Source organism: Coptis chinensis, chromosome 7, assembly GCF_015680905.1.
Source record: "Coptis chinensis isolate HL-2020 chromosome 7, ASM1568090v1, whole genome shotgun sequence".
In the NCBI taxonomy this organism is placed as follows: domain Eukaryota; kingdom Viridiplantae; phylum Streptophyta; class Magnoliopsida; order Ranunculales; family Ranunculaceae; genus Coptis; species Coptis chinensis.
The window spans coordinates 47,736,782-47,757,376 of NC_141462.1; the positions used below are offsets into that span (position 1 = coordinate 47,736,782).

General features: G+C 36.0%; 1 protein-coding gene across 1 annotated transcript; it reads left to right on the plus strand.

Moving 5' to 3' along the window:
* Positions 1-7,141: 7,141 nt before the first annotated feature.
* LOC147487749 (uncharacterized) lies at positions 7,142-7,810 on the plus strand. The gene has a single exon (XM_086574125.1). It carries the CDS (start codon positions 7,142-7,144, stop codon positions 7,808-7,810), a length of 669 nt encoding a protein of 222 aa, XP_086430251.1.
* The last annotated feature ends 12,785 nt before the right edge of the window (positions 7,811-20,595 follow it).

A 20,595-nucleotide genomic window follows, 5' to 3' on the forward strand; every position in this document is an offset into this window, starting at 1 on the left:
TAAGAGCAAAAGTTCTTATGCTATATTGTGGTAGAGGAACTTGACAGTACTCTGTTCGATTACTTTGTTTTATATGAGATACACCACCCTCCAAATTTTGTCCTTCATCAGCTGAAATATCAAAATTCAGCCCAAGTCCAAACCGCCCACCCAAACACCCAGAATCAACTCTAACTCACCATTATTCTCTCGCCAGGTCAGCATTTGAAAAGCCCAAATCAAGATTCATTGAACCATTTTCACCAGTAGTTAAAACCATAAGTGAGTATTGAGTACATTTTCTTTGATAATTTTCTGCAGTCACTTCTAAATCCTTATGGATATACCATTAACATGGTGGATGATCCTATTTTTCTTATAAGGGGAGTTATGGTCCCTTTGGCAAATGATAGGGATTGTTTGATGATGGCAAGAGAAGCAGATATTGATGATAGTGGGTATGTAAATGTCTTTATTACTTTTGAGGCTATTGTTAGGGTGGAATAACAACCTAGTGTATTCTGTACTCCACCGATTAAGAGGGAAAAGAAGAGTGATGATGTAAAGAAGAGTGATGATGTAAAGAAGAGGAAGAGAACTATTAATTATGAGAAAAATGATTTGTCAGAAGAGGAATTGGATATAATTCCAGATTTGGAGGAAGATGAAGTTCCAACTGTGGTTGTAGAAGAATTTGATGAGTTGAACCCATATAATGTCTATAATGATCACATTGATCATGAAGAAGTTTATAGGTTTGAAGAGTCTGAAAGTGAAGGATCAAAGGGATATGAACCAGTTTATGAAGATTTTGTTTAATAAACTCATGAATTAGTTGATGAAACAGAGGGTGAACTAGTACTTACACAGATGGAAGTTGAAGAGCCATTTGTAGGCATGGAATGGTCTACATTGAAATCTTGTAGGACCTATTTGAGGTCATATGCCATTGCAAATAGGTTTGTTTACAAGGGGTCGAAGAATGAGGGAAACAAAATTAGAGTTAAATGTAGGGGAAATGAATGTACATGGTTGTTTTATGTTAGGGTAATCAAATCAAGGAAGAGTGATGGATTTACTACTAGGTGTAATAAGTATGAAGGGCAGCATAGTGGGAAGAGTAGAGGTGATAGCAAGTTTAAGAATAGGTTGGCTGATGCTATATGGGTTGCTGAGAAGATGTTGGATACAGTGAGAACACATCATAAGCTTTATAAGCTCGGATGATCAAAGCAGATGTGTGGAGCAAATTTGGTGTGAAGATTTTCTACTACACGGCTTGGCATGCTAAAAAAACATTTATGGAACTGATAAATGGTAACTACGAGGATAGTTATGCAAAAGCTCCAGAAATGTGTGTCCAAGTGTTGAGAAGAAATTCGAGTTCTATGGCTAGATGCTCAAGAAATGATGGAACTATTCAATTAAATCATGTGTGCATTGCCTTTTCAGCTAGTATTAGAGGGTTTGTGGAGGGATGCAGATGAATAATAGGACTTGATGGTTGCTTTCTAAAAGGCAAATATGGTGGTGTGTGTTTGAGCATGGTAGCTTTAGATGGAAACAATGGTCTATTCCCAATGGCAGTGTTCATATGCAAAGGAGAGAATAAAGAGACATGGGGAACATTCTTGGGTATTATTCATGAATACTTGTCAGACCATGAACAGAACCTCACTTTCACGTCAGATATGCAGAAAGGACTAAAGTAAGTGCTTCCTCTAATCTTTCCAAGAGCAGCTCATCGATTTTGCTTCAAGCACTTGTACAAAAACTTCAAGAAAGAGTACAAGGGAAGCAAGCTATTTGAGGAGTTGTGTTTGGGGGCAGCTAGAGCATATAGGCTTAATGACTGCAATAAGATCCTTGCTGACTTGGAGAAGCAAGATAAGAATGCAGTTGATTGGTTGAAGAAGAGAGATGTTACAATATGGTGTTGATCACATTTTTGGAGTCATGCAAAATCAGATCATGTGACTAACAATTGGAGTGAGTGTTTTAACAATTGGATAATGGATCTAAGGGACAAGCCAGGGTGCACATTTGTGGAGGAATTGGATTTGATGTTGATGACTCTTATGAGGAAAATAAGAGATAAGGCAATGGAATTGGACATTAATGATGTTGTTCCTAGGGTGAATGCAATACATGCAAAACAAGAAAAATACATACAACACTACACTTACAGATCTGCAACAGATACACAGTTTACAGTGTTTAGTTCACATGGTAGCCGATGATTGGTTAACCTAGATAGGCAAGAGTGTGAGTGTAATGTATGTCATATTAATGGCATACCTTGTATACATGCTACTTGTGTCATTAATCAGATGAGATTGCACAATGCCAGGTAACTTACATTTTCATTCTCACTTCAATTTTTCTTTTGGTCTTCCACTGTCTTACTAATGGAGTTTTTGAACTTGCCAGCTACTGTGGTGAATACTTAACAGTGAAGGCATACATGAGAACATATAGTAGGCCTGTCTTACCTATACCCAATGACAAAGACTGGGGTCAGGTACTTATTTATTGTTTTTAAATTCAATTTTACACTTGAAACACGTGTGTAACTAAACTAAAATCAATAACATGTAACAACCAATCACTGAAGTTCTACCACCACCATTGGACAGACCGGCAGGAAGACCAAATAAAAATAGAAGAAAGGTTGCAGATGAGAGAACAAAAACAATGGAGGGACAAACCTCTGCAAACCCAAAAGCCATAAGAAGATGCAGCAAATGTCAGTCTACAAGCCACAATGTAAGGACTTGCAAGGGCTTAAGTAAGAAGGAACAAGAAGAAGCTTAGGCAGCAGTAGTGGCTAGTGAAGGACCTGAAAGTAGTACTGCACCAAGGAAGAAATCACTACCCAGGAAGACTAGTCAAGTTGAAGGTGGACTAAATTCTACTACACCAGTTGAGGAAGTTTAAAGTGAAGTTCAAATTGAATCTACAACTGAACCAGTTCAAGCAACAAAGAAGAATTCTACAAGACAAGCTTTCAACCCTCCAGCAACCATGTGAACTTGTCTTGTTGTTTTGTTTTTGTTCATTAAACAAAGAGATGTTGCTTTGTTTATGTTGCATTGTTTATTGTGTTGAAAACATGTGAACATGTCTTTTGCTGTCATGTGCACATGTGAACATGTCTTGTTGCTTTTTCTGCTTTCGTTAGTTTCCTCATCTATTTTCTGCGAAGATAAGAAAAATAAAGTCTGACAGAGTTAGTTTATTAGTTTTAATTTTGCAGAGTTAGTTTGTTAGTTTTATTTTTGCAGAGTTAGTTTGTTAAAGAGAGTAGTATAAAGCTTGTTCTTTACTTATAGTAGTCTCACATAGGTAGCTCTTCTCAGGCCATTGAAAACAATTATTACAGTCCAAGTTTTACCTTCTTGACTACATGTGTAACGGTGATGTTTGGATTAAAGGGAGTTAAGTTATGTGGAACCCTTAGAAGAAAGTTGTTAGTTAAAAGTTTGTTCTTGGAACTGATACGTTGAGTAGAAAATCCAAATTGTGGAATTTACCCAACTCGTTGATTACTTCCATTCTTGTCATCTTTGTTGTGGCTCCTAATTCCAATTTTTATTAGCGAGTGGTTTTGTGTCTCGTTATCTACCTCTACCTCCAAGAATTCTAGTGTCCACTTGCTCATAACTATAGGGTCATTCAACTAAGATGCCACATGCAAAGTAATTAGGCTAGCTTGTATTTTCCACTTTTATCAGGTAAAAATTCTGGTTAGACTAAAATAAGGGACTCTTTAATTACTGACAGAAAACTTCTGATTTGTATTTGTGAATATGTCTAACGTGCAGTGGTTTAAGTTTTCCTTTTCTTTGAAATATTGCAGGTGATGGGAAAATTACTTATGACTTAACAAAACTAAGCAGCCACATTGATCATCCCAAAGAAGCCTATGTAACTGTTCTCCACACTTAAGAGGAATATGTATGTGTTGCGATAGTTTTGGCTCAAAGCATAGTTCAAACAAATTCGACCAAAGATCTTGTGCTACTAAAGTTGCCAGGTCCTTTAGTTCTTGCCATTCCTTTCCCAGCCCTTTTTTTTTTAACTAGGAATTAAATTTTTTTTGACAGACTCACCATTTATGACAGACCATGTCAACAATTGAAAAGAAGACGAGAGCCAGTGACGCTCGACTATGCTTCAGAGAAGGCTTTTAACTGCCTCCTAATCAGCTCTTGAAGTTTGTGTATTGATAAGAGCCCAAAACTGTAGTTTAAACCCCTTTAACAATATCACTTTTGACCAATTATGTCATTAATAAGTAAGAGTTAGTACTGTTATCGTGTTCTTATGTATTTCAGGCATTGGAGTCAAATATGTGCAAAAAATGCGCCCCTTTTGTGAGATAAAGTAGCAAGGGTTAGTTGCTAAAAAGTTCTATGATAAAAGGCCAAGATTCAAGGAGAAAAAGCCTTTTTAAAGCCCGGTCAAAGCTGAAAAGTCAAAAGTCAATGCGGGCAGAAACAACACACAAAAGTCAGCAGAACTTCCAAAGGTTGTATCTTTGGACTCAGACCTCGGAATTGAGACTACCTTATGTCAAAACGACCGGCTTGGAAAGAGCTTTCCAATGATCCCCACCTTGACCCAATCAGAGGAGTAGAAGTGGATGAAAAGGATGTTGAAGTCAAATCTAGCTGAAAAGCCCTTTGTGGACTGAAGTACTGAGATTTTGGGCTCGATTTTTCGGCCCAAAATAGGCTCCTCAGCCCATGCACGATTTTGTGGATCTGGTCTCCTCCATTTAACAAACAAAGACTTAACTCTGAAGGATAGCTAGATCTAGATCAAAAAGTTTTTTTTATATACTTAGTTTTTAGTTAGTCAATAATCCTATAGTTAGTTTTTGCTTAGCTTTACTTAGTCTAGATCAAATAGTTAGTTTTAATTCTATTAGTTGTTAGAAAAAGTTTTGAATCTTAGAATAAAATACTTAGTTTATATTTCAATCTTCAAATTTGAATTCAAGTTATTTTAATCAAGTTTAATTTAATTTAATTATGTCGTCTTATTATTGTTTATTGTTAATGAACCCAATGAAACTAGGCTAAAAACTCCATTAGAGGAGTTTTATGAAGACTATGTGAGGGTTGTGATTGTTCTTCTTTAGTTTTCTTATTGTCTTATGTGCTTCAAGTTCAAGTTTTATAGTTGTCTAGAGATAGAGATTATAGAAGTTGAGGTAGAGAAATGAAACTCCACAAAGAGATTTGTGGAGGAGAATTTCTCTTATGGTAATCATATCTTAGTATAGAGATTGCTAGGATTGGTTAGGGATCAATAATAAATTGTGGCTTTTGTTGTTTTACCTTATGTAGATTAATAAAGGTTAAGATTAAAACATGAGAAACTAGTTAGAATAATCATAGCTTCACATAGATGGATTAATTCTTCCTCTATGTTCTTCCAATTCATTAAATTCACTTTTTAATTGCTTAGTTTAAATTAGTTTAATTTATAATTAGTTTATTGCATTGTTAGTTTAAATAATTTATAATTAGTTTTAGTTTAAATAAATCATAACACTACTCTCATTGTTCTCACTATTGTTTCTTTGTGTTTGATTAATTGAATTCGTTTAGTCTTGATAGATTAAGAGTGGAACGAATTCGTACTCTTTATATATTGCATAATGAATTGAGAGTAGGAATACTGATCTAAGCACTTATTTATGGGATTGATTATTTGTGTTTACACATAGATAATTAGTTTACGTAAATCTGTCAATATCATGTATATTGATGAGTCTTCAAAAGAGTGTAAGAAGTGAGGTCCATCCTAGATTGTTTGGGCTTGAATGATAGGAGTTTGATCGAAGATAGGAAGGTAAAGTTCTTATCTTTAGGACTTGTGTTTTTATCTAAGTTATGAAGAACATTGAAAGCAAAGTTAAAGTTGTTGAATGATTGAAAGAAATATAACTTGGAAACAAATAAATGAGATTGATTGATTGAAGAACTAACACAAAGAAATAAGATTGATTGATTGATTGAAGATGTAAAAACAAGAACAAGATTGAAATGAAAGAAATGAAGAACAATTAAGTAAAAGACTTGAATTCAAAAACAAGAAAAATAAATCCTAATGACACTAGTTAAAGTCTAGGTGCATTCTCTCTCCCTAACTTTTGGATTATATACCCCTACTTTTGCCTTTTACTGATTTGCCCTCTTCAATTACTTTTGAGACACTTCACACTTCACTTTTGCTTTATGCTTTCTTCTTGACCAAGGTAGCTTTTTGAGAATGCCAAATTTTGAGAGAAGGGCCTCCATCTTTGGACTTCTGAGTTGAGGGCTTTGACTTTTGACTTTGACCGTTGACTTTGACTTTTTTAGCACTTTTTTATAGCAGCTTATGTAATTATTATTATAAAACCATTAATAATATGTTAACATTTATTTTTGCAATGAGAAATTCAAACTGGATTACGATACACTACAAGACAGAAATATTAGGGTGCATTATAGTGGCAATTGGAGTGTGAGTCCTAAGGTTGTTGGTGTTTGGATTGAATCAGATTACATAGGAGGTAGAAGTTTTCTACTTGAAAATATTAGTACTGAGTATATTTTCTTTGATAATTTTCTGCAGTCACTTCCAAATCCTTATGGATATACCATTAACATGGTGGATGATCCTATTTTTCTTACAAGGGGAGTCATGGTCCCTTTTGGCAAATGATAGGGATTGTTTGATGATGATGAGAGAAGCAGATATCGATGATACTGGGTATGTAAATGTTTTTATTACTTTTAAGGCTATTGTTAGGATGGATGAACAACCTGGTGTATTTTGTACTCCACCGATTAAGAGGGAAAAGAAGAGTAATGCTGTAAAGAAGAGGAAGATAATTGTTAATTATGAGAAAAATGATTTGTCAAAAGAGGAATTGGATCTAATTCCAGATTTGGTAGAAGATGAAGTTCCAACTGTGGTTGTAGAAGAATTTGATGAGTTAAACCCATATAATGTCAATATTGATATCATTGAACCTGAAAAAGTTTATAAGTCTGAAGATTCTGAAAGTGAAGGATCTGAGGGATATGAATTAGTTTATGAAGATTTTGTTGAATAAACTCAGGAATTAGTTGATGAAACAGAGGGTGAACTAGTACCTACACAAATGGAAGTTGAAGAGCCATATGTAGGCATGGAATGGTCTACATTGAAATCTTGTAGGGCCTATTTGAGGTCATATGCCATTGCAAATAGGTTTGTTTACAAGGGGTCGAAGAATGATGGAAACAAAATTAGAGTTAAATGTAGGGGAAATGAATGTATATGGTTGTTCTATGCTAGGGTAATCAAATCAAAGAAGAATGATGGATTTACTACTAGGTGTAATAAGTACGAAGGGCAGCATAGTGGGAAGTGTAGAGGTGATAGCAAGTTTAAGAACAGGTTGGCTTATGCTATATGGGTTGCTGAGAAGATGTTGGATACAGTGAGAACACATCATAAGACTTATAAAGCTCGGATGATCAAAGCAGATGTGTGGAACAAATTTGGTGTGAAGATTTCCTATTACACGACTTGGCATGCTAAAAAAAAAGTTATGGAACTGGTAAATGGTAACTACGAGGAGAGTTATGCAAAAGCTCCAGAAATGTGTGTCCAAGTGTTAAGAAGAAATTCGAGTTCTGTGGCTAGATGCTCAAGAAAGGATGGAACTCTTCAATTAAATCATGTGTGCATTGCCTTTTTAGCTAGTATTAGAGGGTTTGTGGAGGGATGCAGACTAATAATAGGACTTGATGGTTGCTTTCTAAAAGGCAAATATGGTGGTGTGTAGCATGGTAGCTTTAGATGGAAACAATAGTCTATTCCCAATGGCAGTGTTCATATGCAGAGGAGAGAATTAAGAGACATGGGGAACATTCTTGGGTATTATGCATGAATACTTGTCAGACCATGAACAAAACCTCACTTTCATGTCAGATATATAGAAAGGACTTAAGTAAGTGCTTCCTCTAATCTTTCCAAGAGCAGCTCATTGATTTTGCTTCAGGCACATGTACAAAAACTTCAAGAAATAGTACAAATGAAGCAAGCTATTTGAGGAGTTGTGTTGGGGGGCAGCTAGGGCAAATAGGCTTAGTGACTGCAATAAGATCCTTACTGACTTGGGGAAGCATGACAAGAATGCAGTTGATTGGTTGAAGAAGAGAGATGTTACGACATGGTGTAGATCACATTTTTGGAGTCATGCAAAATCAGAGCATGTGACTAACAATTAGAGTAACAGTGTTAACAATTGGATAATGGATCTAAGGGACAAGCCAGGGTGCACATTTATGGAGGATTTGGATTTGATGTTGATGACTCTTATGAGGAAAAGAAGAGCTATGGCAATGGAATTGGACATTAATGATGTTGTTCCTAGGGTGGAGGCAATACATGCAAAACAAGAAAAATACATACAACACTACACTTACAGATCTGCAATAGATACACAATTTACAGTGTTTAGTTCACATGGTAGCCGATGGTTGGTTAACCTAGATAGGCAAGAGTGTGAGTGTAATGTATGGCAAATTAATGGCATACCATGTATACATGCTGCTTGTGTCATTAATCAGAGGAGATTGCACTATGCCTGGTAACTTACATTTGCATTCTCAGTTCAAATTTTCTTTTGGTCTTTCACTGTCTTACTGATGGAGTTTTTGAACTTGCTAGCTGCTGCAGTGAATACTTAACATTAAAGGCATGATAAGAGCCCAAAATTGTAGTGAATACTTAACAGTGAAGGATTTTGAACTTGCCCGCTCCGCTAATTCTTCTTCCACAGCCAAGGCTGCCAGTATGTTTGAGGTTAAATATGATCCTGAGCTTAGAACTCTATTTGAATTTCACACAAAAATAGTTGGCGCCATCTCTATTCAACATAAGCCTACTCCTGTCATGAACATCAACTCTCTTCCATGTAATTTCTGTTGTAGCCTTGAGCATACCGACTCCTATTGTCCTCTTGTCTATGAACAACTATCACAACCACCATCACAGCTGGATAATGTTTGCTCCGTTAATAGCTTTCCTATTCCTAACGCACCTTGGAGACAAATCCCTAACTTTGGTTGGCGAAATAATCAACAAGTTACACCTCCGGGGTTTAATAATCAAAATGTTAGGCTAGCGAACAATTACAACCCAGCTCTATAAAGACAAGTACAAGGACAAGGTAATTATAATAATTACAATAATAATAATAATAATAATAGAGGTATCGTTCCGGTTAATAATAACTATCACAACCCACCCGTTAATAATCAACGTGAGACAGTTCCTGTCACACCACCTGTGACCACTACACATCCATTACCGGATCGTTTCAATGCCTACATGCAAGCTTAACAACAAATTCAACAATCCATACAACAGTTAACCCAAGAGAAAGCCCAACCAAAATGTGTGTTTCCAGGTCACGCTATACCTAATCCTAAATCACCAAACATAGTCTTTAAAGTAACCGGTAATACTAGTAATGAAAATTTAAACGTAGGTGAGTTAAATGCCATCACCACTCTCCGTTATGGCAAAGTGATTGATAACGCCATAACTATTCGCATTGTTACATCACCAGTGGTCAATGAAAATGAAAATTTACTAGATACCGAAATAGAAACTGAGGATCCTACCCCTGTAGAGGTACCAGTTAAACCACAACCCAAGAGGAAAGCAGCCAAGGTTAAAACTCCTATTAACCCATATGCTAAATATAGAGAGAAACCACCGTTTCCCCAGAGACTAGCCATGTTAAACAAGGATACAAATTTTGATGAGATTAGGGAAGTTTTTAAAAATCTAACGATAAACCTACCTTTTCTTGACGCTATTAAAAAATTACCACAACATGCTAAGTTTCTAAAAGAGTTGTGCACTACTAGGCGGAAAACAAATATTCCAAAAGACGCCTTTTTAACTGAACAATTTCCCACTCTATCTGAACATAATGGAATCGTTAAGTACAAGGACATTGGTCATCTTACTATACAATGCACCTTAGGGGATACCCACACAACAACTGCTCTAATAGACTTGGGGGCGAGTGTTAACTTACTCCCTTATTATCTATATAAACAAATAGGTTTACAAGAGATGCAACCAACTAAAATGATGTTGCAATTAGCTGATCATTCTATTAAGTATCCTAAGGGTGTTGTTGAAAATGTGCTGGTTAAAGTTCAAGATTTTTACTACCCAGCCGACTTCGTTATCTTCTACACAAAAGTCACTAACAACTTTGTTCCTATCATTTTAGGGCGTCCCTTCTTGGCAACTGCCAACACGCTCATAAACTACCGCGATGGTTCAATGTCCATGTCCTTTGGCCACCTTTCTGTTGAGGTGAATATTTTCAAAATGATGCAATAGTTACCCGATACGACTATCGATGGAGAAGTTAGCATGATGGAGAGCTTAGCTCATGATAATTTCAACAACACGTTTCTAGAGAATCAGATGCACCAATTCCTTTCCTTCGGAAGTTCCAACTTCGACGATGATTCCCTAGATGTAGATGAAATCGGGAAAGATTTTCTTCAACTCTTTTGCAACTCTTCTTTGCCACCTCGCGAGTCCTTTCTTTCACCTTCCATCACTAATATTCCCCATCTTCCACCTTTTCAAAGGAACCTTGAGTTTGCACTTGACCCTCTTGCTTCTCTTATGCTTCATGATTATTTAAACCCTCCTGATACGGAAATAATACCCAAGGATAAGACACCCAACCCTTTCATTTTCAGATATGTGATTATACCAATCCACGCCATGAATGAGTTTTGTGCTAAACCCACATTCTCATTTTTTCCATTCCTTACTTCTAAATTTTATCCATATCCAACATATCTTCCACAAACATCCATTTTTTCACGATCATTCACTTGGTCACCCTTTCGTTGGAGGAAAAAAAAGAAATTGCATGCTAGGTTAGGTTCTAGATCCATCAGTATTCACTCTCATTTCACTACGCCACGCCATAGAAAATCTTGGTGCTTAATTATGTTTGATGGTGCTTTTCGTGTTAACTTTTGATGGAAAGATCCGTAACTCTTTAGATTGTTGATATATGGTAAACTACATGTTAATATATGTTTTAGATAAGTCTCGAGTATCTGACTATAAAAGACTCATTTTATTCTTCGGTGTACTCCATTCTAATATTATATTATGGGAGTGCACCATTAAGGTAACCAGACCCTCTCTTTGGAGTGTGTGACTGTAAGTACCGGATCTTAAGTCCACATGTAACGTAATTCATGCTTTACACTCTTGTATGTTTTCTCGTTTTTGAGCCGTGTTTCTTTATGGAGTGAATTATGTCCTTATTGCTTTATTGTTTCTATTATATTAAACCTTATTCATAAAAAGTAAAAAAATATTTAAATTCGATAAACATTAGTTTAGTAAGTCTCGGGAATCTGACTTTAAAAGACCCACGTTTTAAAACAAATTTTCTAAACCCTGTTTTCAAAAATTTGTTTGGGGGGTGGGGTGTTTGGTCTTTCCATTCTTGACCACTCAACTTCCTATTCTTATCCCTTCCTCATCTCGTGGCTAGTTTCATTGTATTATGTTTAGGAAATTTCCCTATTTTTAGTAGAATTTGATTCCCAGTTGTTTAGTTAGGTAGTTAATATTGGATTATGTATTTGGTTGTTATTTGAATTTCAAGTTAGTTTAATTTTTGTCTGAGCATGCTATCTATTTTTCATGAATCCCACCTTCCCGACTTGTTTGGGGGTGGCATTATTTGTTTAGCAATGTATTTTACCATATCCACATATATTTTTTTTTTGGAAATTAATATTGCAAGGTTAGAAATATAGTTTATGTGAGCATGTTGTTATGGTGTAGCTAGAATTAGTTATTGTTGTTTGGTGCAACATAAAAGAATAAAGGAATTGAGATTGCTATTTTGATAGGCTGTTAAAACCATCTAGAATTGCTATTGAGCATGTGCTCTCAGCTGTTTCTATTTTGGTTTTTAGAAGCCTTTTCTTATTCCATCTATTTCCTTATCAATTTGGGCACCTTAGGTACATTTGTTTAAGAAACTAGTGCTCTATAAATACATGGCACACCATATACTTCACACCGCACCTCTAAATTTCACCTCTCACGTCATACCACAGACAGCAATCGGAGCATGCACGCCCTTTCTTTTACCTTATAACAGAGTGCGCCCGCGCCAAAATTCCTGGATCGCAGCGTCAGAAATGAGCGCGCCCGCCCTATTCCATAGGCCATTCTGAGCGCGCCTGCGCCCTTACCTCAATGATATCTGTAAAAATAGTAGAATCCTAAATATTAATGTTAACAACATTAATACGTAATCCTACCATTCTTACGTTTAAATCAATTCTTCTTACTCTCAAAAAATAATCATGCAATATAATGAGTAAGGATTCGTTCCACTCTTAACTGTCTAGATTTAAATTGAATTCAACTAATCAAACCCAAAAGGAACAATGGTGAGAGTAATGATTTGATGTGAAATTTCTATACTACCATTCCCAACACAAGAACAATAATAAGAACATGTCATTATGGAATAAGTAATTAACTTTATAAATCTAATAGAACAATAAGAACAAGATATGATTGAATGAATAACAACTACTTATTAATCTAATGAACAATAAAAACAATGATTCAATACTCAAGAAATAAACTAATTAATTAATCTAAAACTAGATCTAGAACTAAGGTTTAATGGCTACTTTTCTTATCCTAACCTAATTTATTTTCTAACCTAACTATCTACCCCTTAACAAAGAGTCAAACTTTTGTTTTTATACTTTCAGATCCAAAAATCGTGCATGGGCTTGGAGCCATGTTTTGGGCCGGAAAATCGGGCCTAAAACCCAATTTCTTTAGTCCAAAATGGGCTCTTCAGCTGCAGTTAGCTTCGACAGATATTTCGTCCACTTTTGCTCCTCTGATTGGGTTAAGGCTTGGACCATTGGAAAGCTCTTTCCGAGCCGGTCGTTTTGACATAAGATACTCCCAATTCCGAGGTCTGAGTCCAAAGATACGCCGCCCGGAAGTTCTTGACTTGTGCAATCAATTTACGCCGTGTTGACTTTTCAGCTTTTGACCAGGCTTTACAAAGGCTTTGTCTCCTTGAATCTTGGCCTTTATTCACAGAACTCCTTAGCAACCGACCTTTGCTCCTTTATCTCGCTAAAGTGGCACATTTATGCACATAATGGACTTTGAAGCCTGAAATGCATAAAAACACGAATCGATATTAACTCTTAATTATTACTCACATAATTGGTCTAAAAAGTATGATGGTTAAGGGGTTAAAACTACAGTTTTGGGCTCTTATCAAACCACCCCAAACAGCATTTTGCTTGTCCTCAAGCAAAGATGAGAAATTAGAATAAGTGACCAAAAATGGAGTTCTATCTACTCGCTTTGAGTTGAAGCGATTGCATTGACCATATGCAACAAGGCCTTAAACCACTAGGAATTGTGGACGAGTTATAGCCTCATGAGAGTTTTCCAGTGAAGGTACTCACAAACTTCATCTATACTACAACGACTAAGAAATAAAACTATTGTTTCCTTATTCATGCTCCCAATTATCTATACATCTCACTAGTAACGCATACAGAATAATCAAGTCGAAACTTAAACTAATATATGCATAATAATCAATCATCTATGAATAAACATATATACAATGAGTAATACTATGAAATGCAGTAGCAGGTCCGTTTCTGAAACTTTGGAATAGCGTCCTTAAGTAGGTTCTCACATAGAAGTCAAGACAAAAATCACTCTGATTTTTCCACTCAAGTTTTGCTACTCCAGTGTGCAGTGGGCATACTTTACCTTACAATCTCAATGACACACAAGGAAGCTGAAGTTGATCAAACACATCTGCCACTTACTATCCCACTAACCTATTCCTAATTGAGCTAAAGGTCTTTATTAGGTGTTGCGGGGATTAGGAGATGGTTTAAGAATGAAGGAAATGGATATTCAAAAAGACAAGTCTGAGATAATAGGGTCTTCATATTACGTAACTAGAGAAAACCTTGTTCTTTTTCTTCTACACTTTGTTTCCATCCTTAGCTTTTTTCTTTTGGCTTTTCGACTCCTTTTATTCTATTTTTGGAGTGTTTATTTTATTTCTATTTTTCTTTTTCTTTTCTTTTCTTTGGATGTAAACTTCTTTTCTTTTTCTTTTCTGAAGCAACTAACTAATTTCTGTTTACACAGGTTTTTCTCTTCTCTTTTCTTCACTCATCCTATTCTCAGACTTATTCTAAAATGGGTAGGTTTTTTTTTTTTTTTTTTTAAAAATATATATATATATATATATATATATATATTTTGTTTTGTTTTTGTAATAGGGTAAAGGAATTGTGGTTTATGGAAGGGCTAATGAAAGGCTCAATGGGGCGACTAGCGGAAAATATACTTAGGTCAGAATTTCTAGCTATATCGATCCAAAAAGGGCCTAAATTCTCTCTTAGGACATGGTATAGTGGTCAAGCAAGTGGACGTGTGATTTCTCTATTCGAATATACTTCTCCCTTGTGTCATTTCTCAAATGTTTCACTCATATAAGGCTTTAGGCTATATTCTCACGGGATTTGTAGAATAAGTACTCTAGCCTAGATTTCAGAAACTTATCTTGCCAAACAATCATAGATACTCATGTAATATATTTATAGATAGATGCAAAGATTATTACCTACATATTAACCTAAGTTTCTAAAAACTATTCTAATGCAAAAAGCTACGTGAGACTTCTAGACTATTAAGAGCATAGAGAAAGAAACAATACCAATATTCCTAAGTGTATAGCATAAACTTTTTATTTTTATTTTTATTATTTTTAAGACAAATAATCGTAATATACAACCTAATATGTGCTTAACATTTATATCGTGTTTCTATACCACCCCAAACAATTTGGGAGAAGGGGTTCATGAAACAATTCAATAGCACAATTAAATTATGTAACTAATTAATTTTTATAATTTTTAACATTTTATAAATAAAAGTCGTAATTTACATCCTAAAAGTGTCTAATTTTTGCAAATGTTTCTATCCCACCCCCAAACAATCAACGCTTTGTCCTCAAAGTGTAAAGAGATAAGAAAAGAATTTACCATAGAAACGTGGCAAAAATTGGCAAGACTGTGAATGAGAAATATTGTAAAGATGATATGATAATATGAAGCACAATTAAACCGGGTGCGCACTAACTAACACAAACTCTCTATGGAGTAAAACATGATAGGCTTAGGGTGGCAACATGATTTGAAATGAATACCAAAATCGCACCCCCAAACAAAATTGGAAAACTCTTTTTAAGTTTGAAAATTATGTTTGGCCTATACTCCGTAAGGTTGGTATTGTCTTAAAAACTTGGGTCTTTTAAAGTCGATTCCCTAGACTTACTAATATATGTTTATGTTTTTATATTATTTAGTTTTTATATGTTTGATTTTTAGAAAAACAAAACAAAATTACGATAAAGAAATAAAAATGAAACTCACTCCATAGAGAAGCACTACTCAATCCACGAGAAAAAGTGCAAGAGATAAATGCGTGAGTCACATGAAACGTAGACTAAGAATCCGATAGTTACAACCACTCACTCCAAAAGGAGGGTCCGGTTGCCTTAATGGTGCACTCCCATAACATAAGATTCGAATGGAGTACATCGAAGAATAAAATGAGTCTTTTATAGTCAGATACTCGAGACTTTATCTAATATATATGTATTAAAATGTAGTTTACCATATATCAACAATCGAAAAAGTTGTGGGTCTTTCCACAAATAATTAACATGGAATGCACCATCAAACATAATTAAGCACCAAGATTTCCTATGACGTAACTTAGTGGAATGAGAGCAAAGCCTTATAGATCTAAAACCTAATCGAGCAGACAGTTTCTTCTTTGTCCTCTTACGAAGGGGATGCCAAGTAAATGAACGTGAGAAAATTGATGGTTGTGGAAGATACGTAGGATGTGGATAATTTTGAGAAGGAAAAAATGAAAAAGTGTCAGGTGGCTTGTCCTTGGGTGTTACTTCTTCACCAGTTGGTTTTAGATAGTTATGAAGCATAGGAGAAACGCCAAGGTCAAGTACAAACTCAATGGTTCTTTGAAAAGGTAGAGGGCGAGGAACATTCGTGATGGAAGGTGAATGAGTGACATGAGGATGTGAGGTGGGTGAATGGTGTTCAACTAGTGTTCTTAGGTCTATATCATCAGAGGCCTTGAGATATGCAAGACATTCCTCAATAGGTGGGTAAGAAGAATCACTGGGATAGAGGGCGAAAAATTCTTCTTCCGTCATGGCGTCAAGAGATGAATGGATGTCAATAGGAGAGAACTCGCAAGGCGGCAAAGAAGGGTTGCAAAAGAGTCGAAGGAAATCCTCCTTGATGTTATCTACGTCTAGGGAGTAGAAATTGTGATCCTTGTCTTCTTCCATAAGAAGGGTATCTACTAGTGTGGGGACTAAAGTGTCAGCCGCACTAATATGAGGTACAAAACTCTCAATGGACTTCACTTCCCCTTCTACAGGCAAACATAATTGTCCCTGTTTTTGTCTAAACATGTTAACTTCTACAGAAAGATTTCCAAAAAAAAGAGTCATTGAGCCATCCCGACAATTGATTTGGGCATTGGCGGTTGCCAATAAAGGACGCCCTAAGATGATGAGAATGGAATCATGAGCAACTTCAGTGTCAAGAATAACAAAGTTGGCTGGATAGTAAAAATTTTGAACTTTAACGAGAATATTTTCAACTACACCCTTGGGATACTTAATAGAACGATCGGCTAACTGCAAAGTCATTTTGGTTGGTTGAAGTTTTGTTAGACCTAGTTGTTTATATAAATAAAAAGGGAGTAAGTTAACACTCGCCCCCAGGTCTAATAAAGAAGTTGTTATGAAGTTATCACCTAAGGTGCATTGTACAGTAGGACGACCAGGGTCCTTGTACTTAACAATTCAGTTATGTTGAGATAAAGAGGGATATTGTTCAGTTAAGAATGCTTCATGAGGTATGTTGGTTTTCCTCTTCTTGGTGCACAACTCTTTTAGAAACTTAGCGTGTCCAGGTAGACTTTTTATAGCTTCTAGAAAAGGTAGGTTTATAGTCAAATTTTTAAACACTTCCCTAATCTCATCAAAATTCTCGTCCTTTTTAAGCACAACAAGTCTTTGGGGATTTTGTGCTTTATCGCTATTTTTAGCAGAAGGGATAAAAGTATTATTAGTCTTTGCTTTATCTCTAGCCGTTTTCCATCTAGGTGTCCATATTGGAACCTCTACAGGTGTAGGGTCTTCACTTTCTATTATTGGGTCTTGTAATGTTTTCCCTTTTGGTTGTGGTTTAACTAGTACATCTACAGTTGTAGGGTCTTCAGTTTCTATTATAGTATTTGGTATGGTATCATTTTTAGTTTGCGGGTAATCTTTGGGCATAGTCACTTGGTTATCAACTACCGCCTGAGCGAAGGGTAGTGGGATCACCTGTAGGTCCCCTTTGGTTTATATTACCATTACAAGTAAATATTTATTTTATTTCAAAGGCGGTGTTTGTTGACTTAGGATTAGGTAATCGCTTGACTTGGAAACACCGGTTTGGTTATTATTTTGGTTAGAAGACATGCCAATAACCTTTTGGCACAAAGATCGCATCATTTGCATCGTTTGTTTCATCATATTAGAGTTTTGATCATCTTTGATCTTTCATCAAGTTAGAGTTTTGTTGCATAATTTGATTTTGTTTCTCCAACAAGGTCACTACTACTTTGTCTGTAGATGGTTGTATTGGAATTAAAACTTGTTGAGCGTTCATGTCTTGATGTTGATAGTTCTGGGTTATGGGTACTAAACTTCTATTCTGGTCACCTAAGTTCCCTTGTCCTTGATGTTGAGTTAACTGGTTGAAGTGTGATGGTTGTGGTGGTGTTTGTGCATAGATAAGAGGACAATAGAAGTCGGAATGCTTAAGACTACAACAGACATTACAACGAGTAGAGTTAATGTTCATGACTAGAGTGGGTTGTTGTTGAACAAAGATGACATCTACCTTTTTAGTGAGGGCATCGATAAGAGTTTTAAGCTCGGGATCATATTTAACCTCAAGAGAAGAAGGAGAGGAGCGGGAGGAATTGTTACCTCCCCAATTGTTGTTCTTCTTAGATTGAGCTTCTAAGAATTTATAAGCCTCCAAGGCTCCTTTACTAAGAAAACTACCCCCAGTCATGATATCTAGAACCTCCTTATGATAATGTGAAAGCCCCTTGAAGAAAGCACGCACAAGCGTGTCTTGCTTAAAGATTATGATCTTGGGCATTCAATGAGAAGATCAGTGAAACGATTCCAGGCCTCTGAAAAGGATTCATGAGGATTCTGGCTGAAGAAATGAATCTTGTGAAGCATTTCATCTGTCTTCAATGGTGGGTAAAACTGTTCATGAATAATTGAACAAGTTGAGCCCATGAGTCCACAGAGTTTGGCGTTTGGGCAGTTAACCAAGTCGCCGCCTTATCAGCTAAGGTGAAAGGGAATACCCTCAGTTTAATTTGTTCCGCACCAACCGTGGGATGGTGGAATGTTGTTAGGACTTGTTCAATCCTACGCATGTGCTGATAAGGTTTTTCATGGTCTAACCATGAAAAACGGGTAACAAATTAAAATATTGTGGGGATTGAGAGAAATCCCCACTGGGTCTGCTAGAACGATGCAAGATTTAGGGCTATCTCTCAAGGCTTTGTAGAAGTCAGAGAGAGGAGTCTCTCTTTCTTCAGCCATTATATCAGGTGGTGTGTGTAAAATTCTTAGATAGGCGTGTGGTATTTATGTCTACGAAAAACAAGCCTGATTATACTAGAATTAAAACTCCTCTGACAAAAGAAACGAGAAGTGGAAGAAGGGAATACCTAATTGCGTCCTTGCTTCGCTTATAAATAGCATCTTGTTCACGCGTGTTCAGTGTATATAACAAGTTAGAACACTGAAAAACTTGAAAATTGAAAATTTGAATCAACCCCCGAAATCCGCAAAATCACCGAGGGGCTGAGGTGTGCTTCACTTAAAGCGCAGTGCTTCGGTGCAAATTCAAGTTCCAGTGTTTTGAGTGTGGGTCATGCTCGGTATGGGCGCAGGTTGCGCTCAAATTCTAGTGTTTTGAGCGCAGGTGCGCTTGCTTAGGGCGCGGGTCGCGCTCAGGGTTTTCGAATGTCCAGTGTTTTGAGCGCGGGTCGTGTTCGGTATGGGCGCAGGTCGCGCTTGAGGGTTTTCGAGTTTTAGGCCTTTTATCTTACTCCAAAAAATTTGAAATTTTTACAGTATATTGATAAGATGTCTATCAAGTAGTCTGTAAAATTTCAGATCAATCGGAGCTATGAAAGTCCCTCTACTTCTCTGAAATATTTGCGAAACAGTTTTCGGACACAATACAAACAACCGAATGGTTAACCCATCAAAATAAAGCCAAAAATTTCCAACTTTTTACTGCAGACTCCTGACAGATCCTACTTGTTCCTGTAAAAATTTTAGAGCAATTGGAGTTCTACAACCTCTCCTTATCGTCTGGTGTTCCAGATATTAAGTGTTTGCAATACTGCAGAAACACACTGGAAACACTCTACTATTTAGGAGGTCAAAACAAATCAAAAGCTCGTCAAATTTTTACTACAAACTCCTGACTTAGGATAGATACTCCTGTAAAAATTATAGAATTTTCAGAACTCCCTAAGTAACCTTACTCATCTGTTTTTCAAGAACATACGGTGTGAAAACTGAAATGCAGCACTGTAAAGATCGTATTTTTTTCACAAGGTAAACCAACTTTGAAAAATCTGAAAATATTCCAGTAAATCAACAACACATTAAATATTATGTATGAAAATGTTCAGGATTTTCAAAAATTTAGAAATACCTTCACCGCAGTGTTTTTCTCTGTGAATCCGCAGCCCCTATGCCTAAAACAGTGAATAGTTCCGAAAATTCAAGAAATAAGAATGAAAAATTAAAATGGTGGGTGGGTAGAGAATGGGGGATTGCCCCTTGGATTCAAGCAATTGAATTCTTGTCTTGAACGAGATTAAGATGGCAGCGGTGCCATTTGATATCCGTAAAAATAGTAGAATCCTAAATATTAATGTTAACAACACTAATACGTAATCCTACCGTTCTTACGTTTAAATCAATTCTTCTTACTCTCAAAACATAATCATGCAATATAATGAGTAAGGATTCGTTCCACTTTTAACTGTTTAGACTTAAATTGAATTCAACTAATCAAACCCAAAAGGAACAATGGTGAGAGTAATGATTTGATGTGAAATTTCTATACTACCATTCCCAACACAAGAACAATAATAAGAACATGTCATTATGGAATAAGTAATTAACTTTATAAATCTAATAGAACAATAAGAACAAGATATAATTGAATGAATAACAACTACTTATTAATCTAATGAACAATAAAAACAATGATTCAATACTCAAGAAATAAACTAATTAATTAATCTAAAACTAGATCTAGAGTTAAGGTTTAATGGCTACTTTTCTTATCCTAA

What these genes read in the sequence shown, in the direction of transcription:
- LOC147487749 (XM_086574125.1), top strand. Translation starts at nt 7,142, where the DNA reads ATGGAAGTTGAAGAGCCATATGTAGGCATGGAATGGTCTACATTGAAA.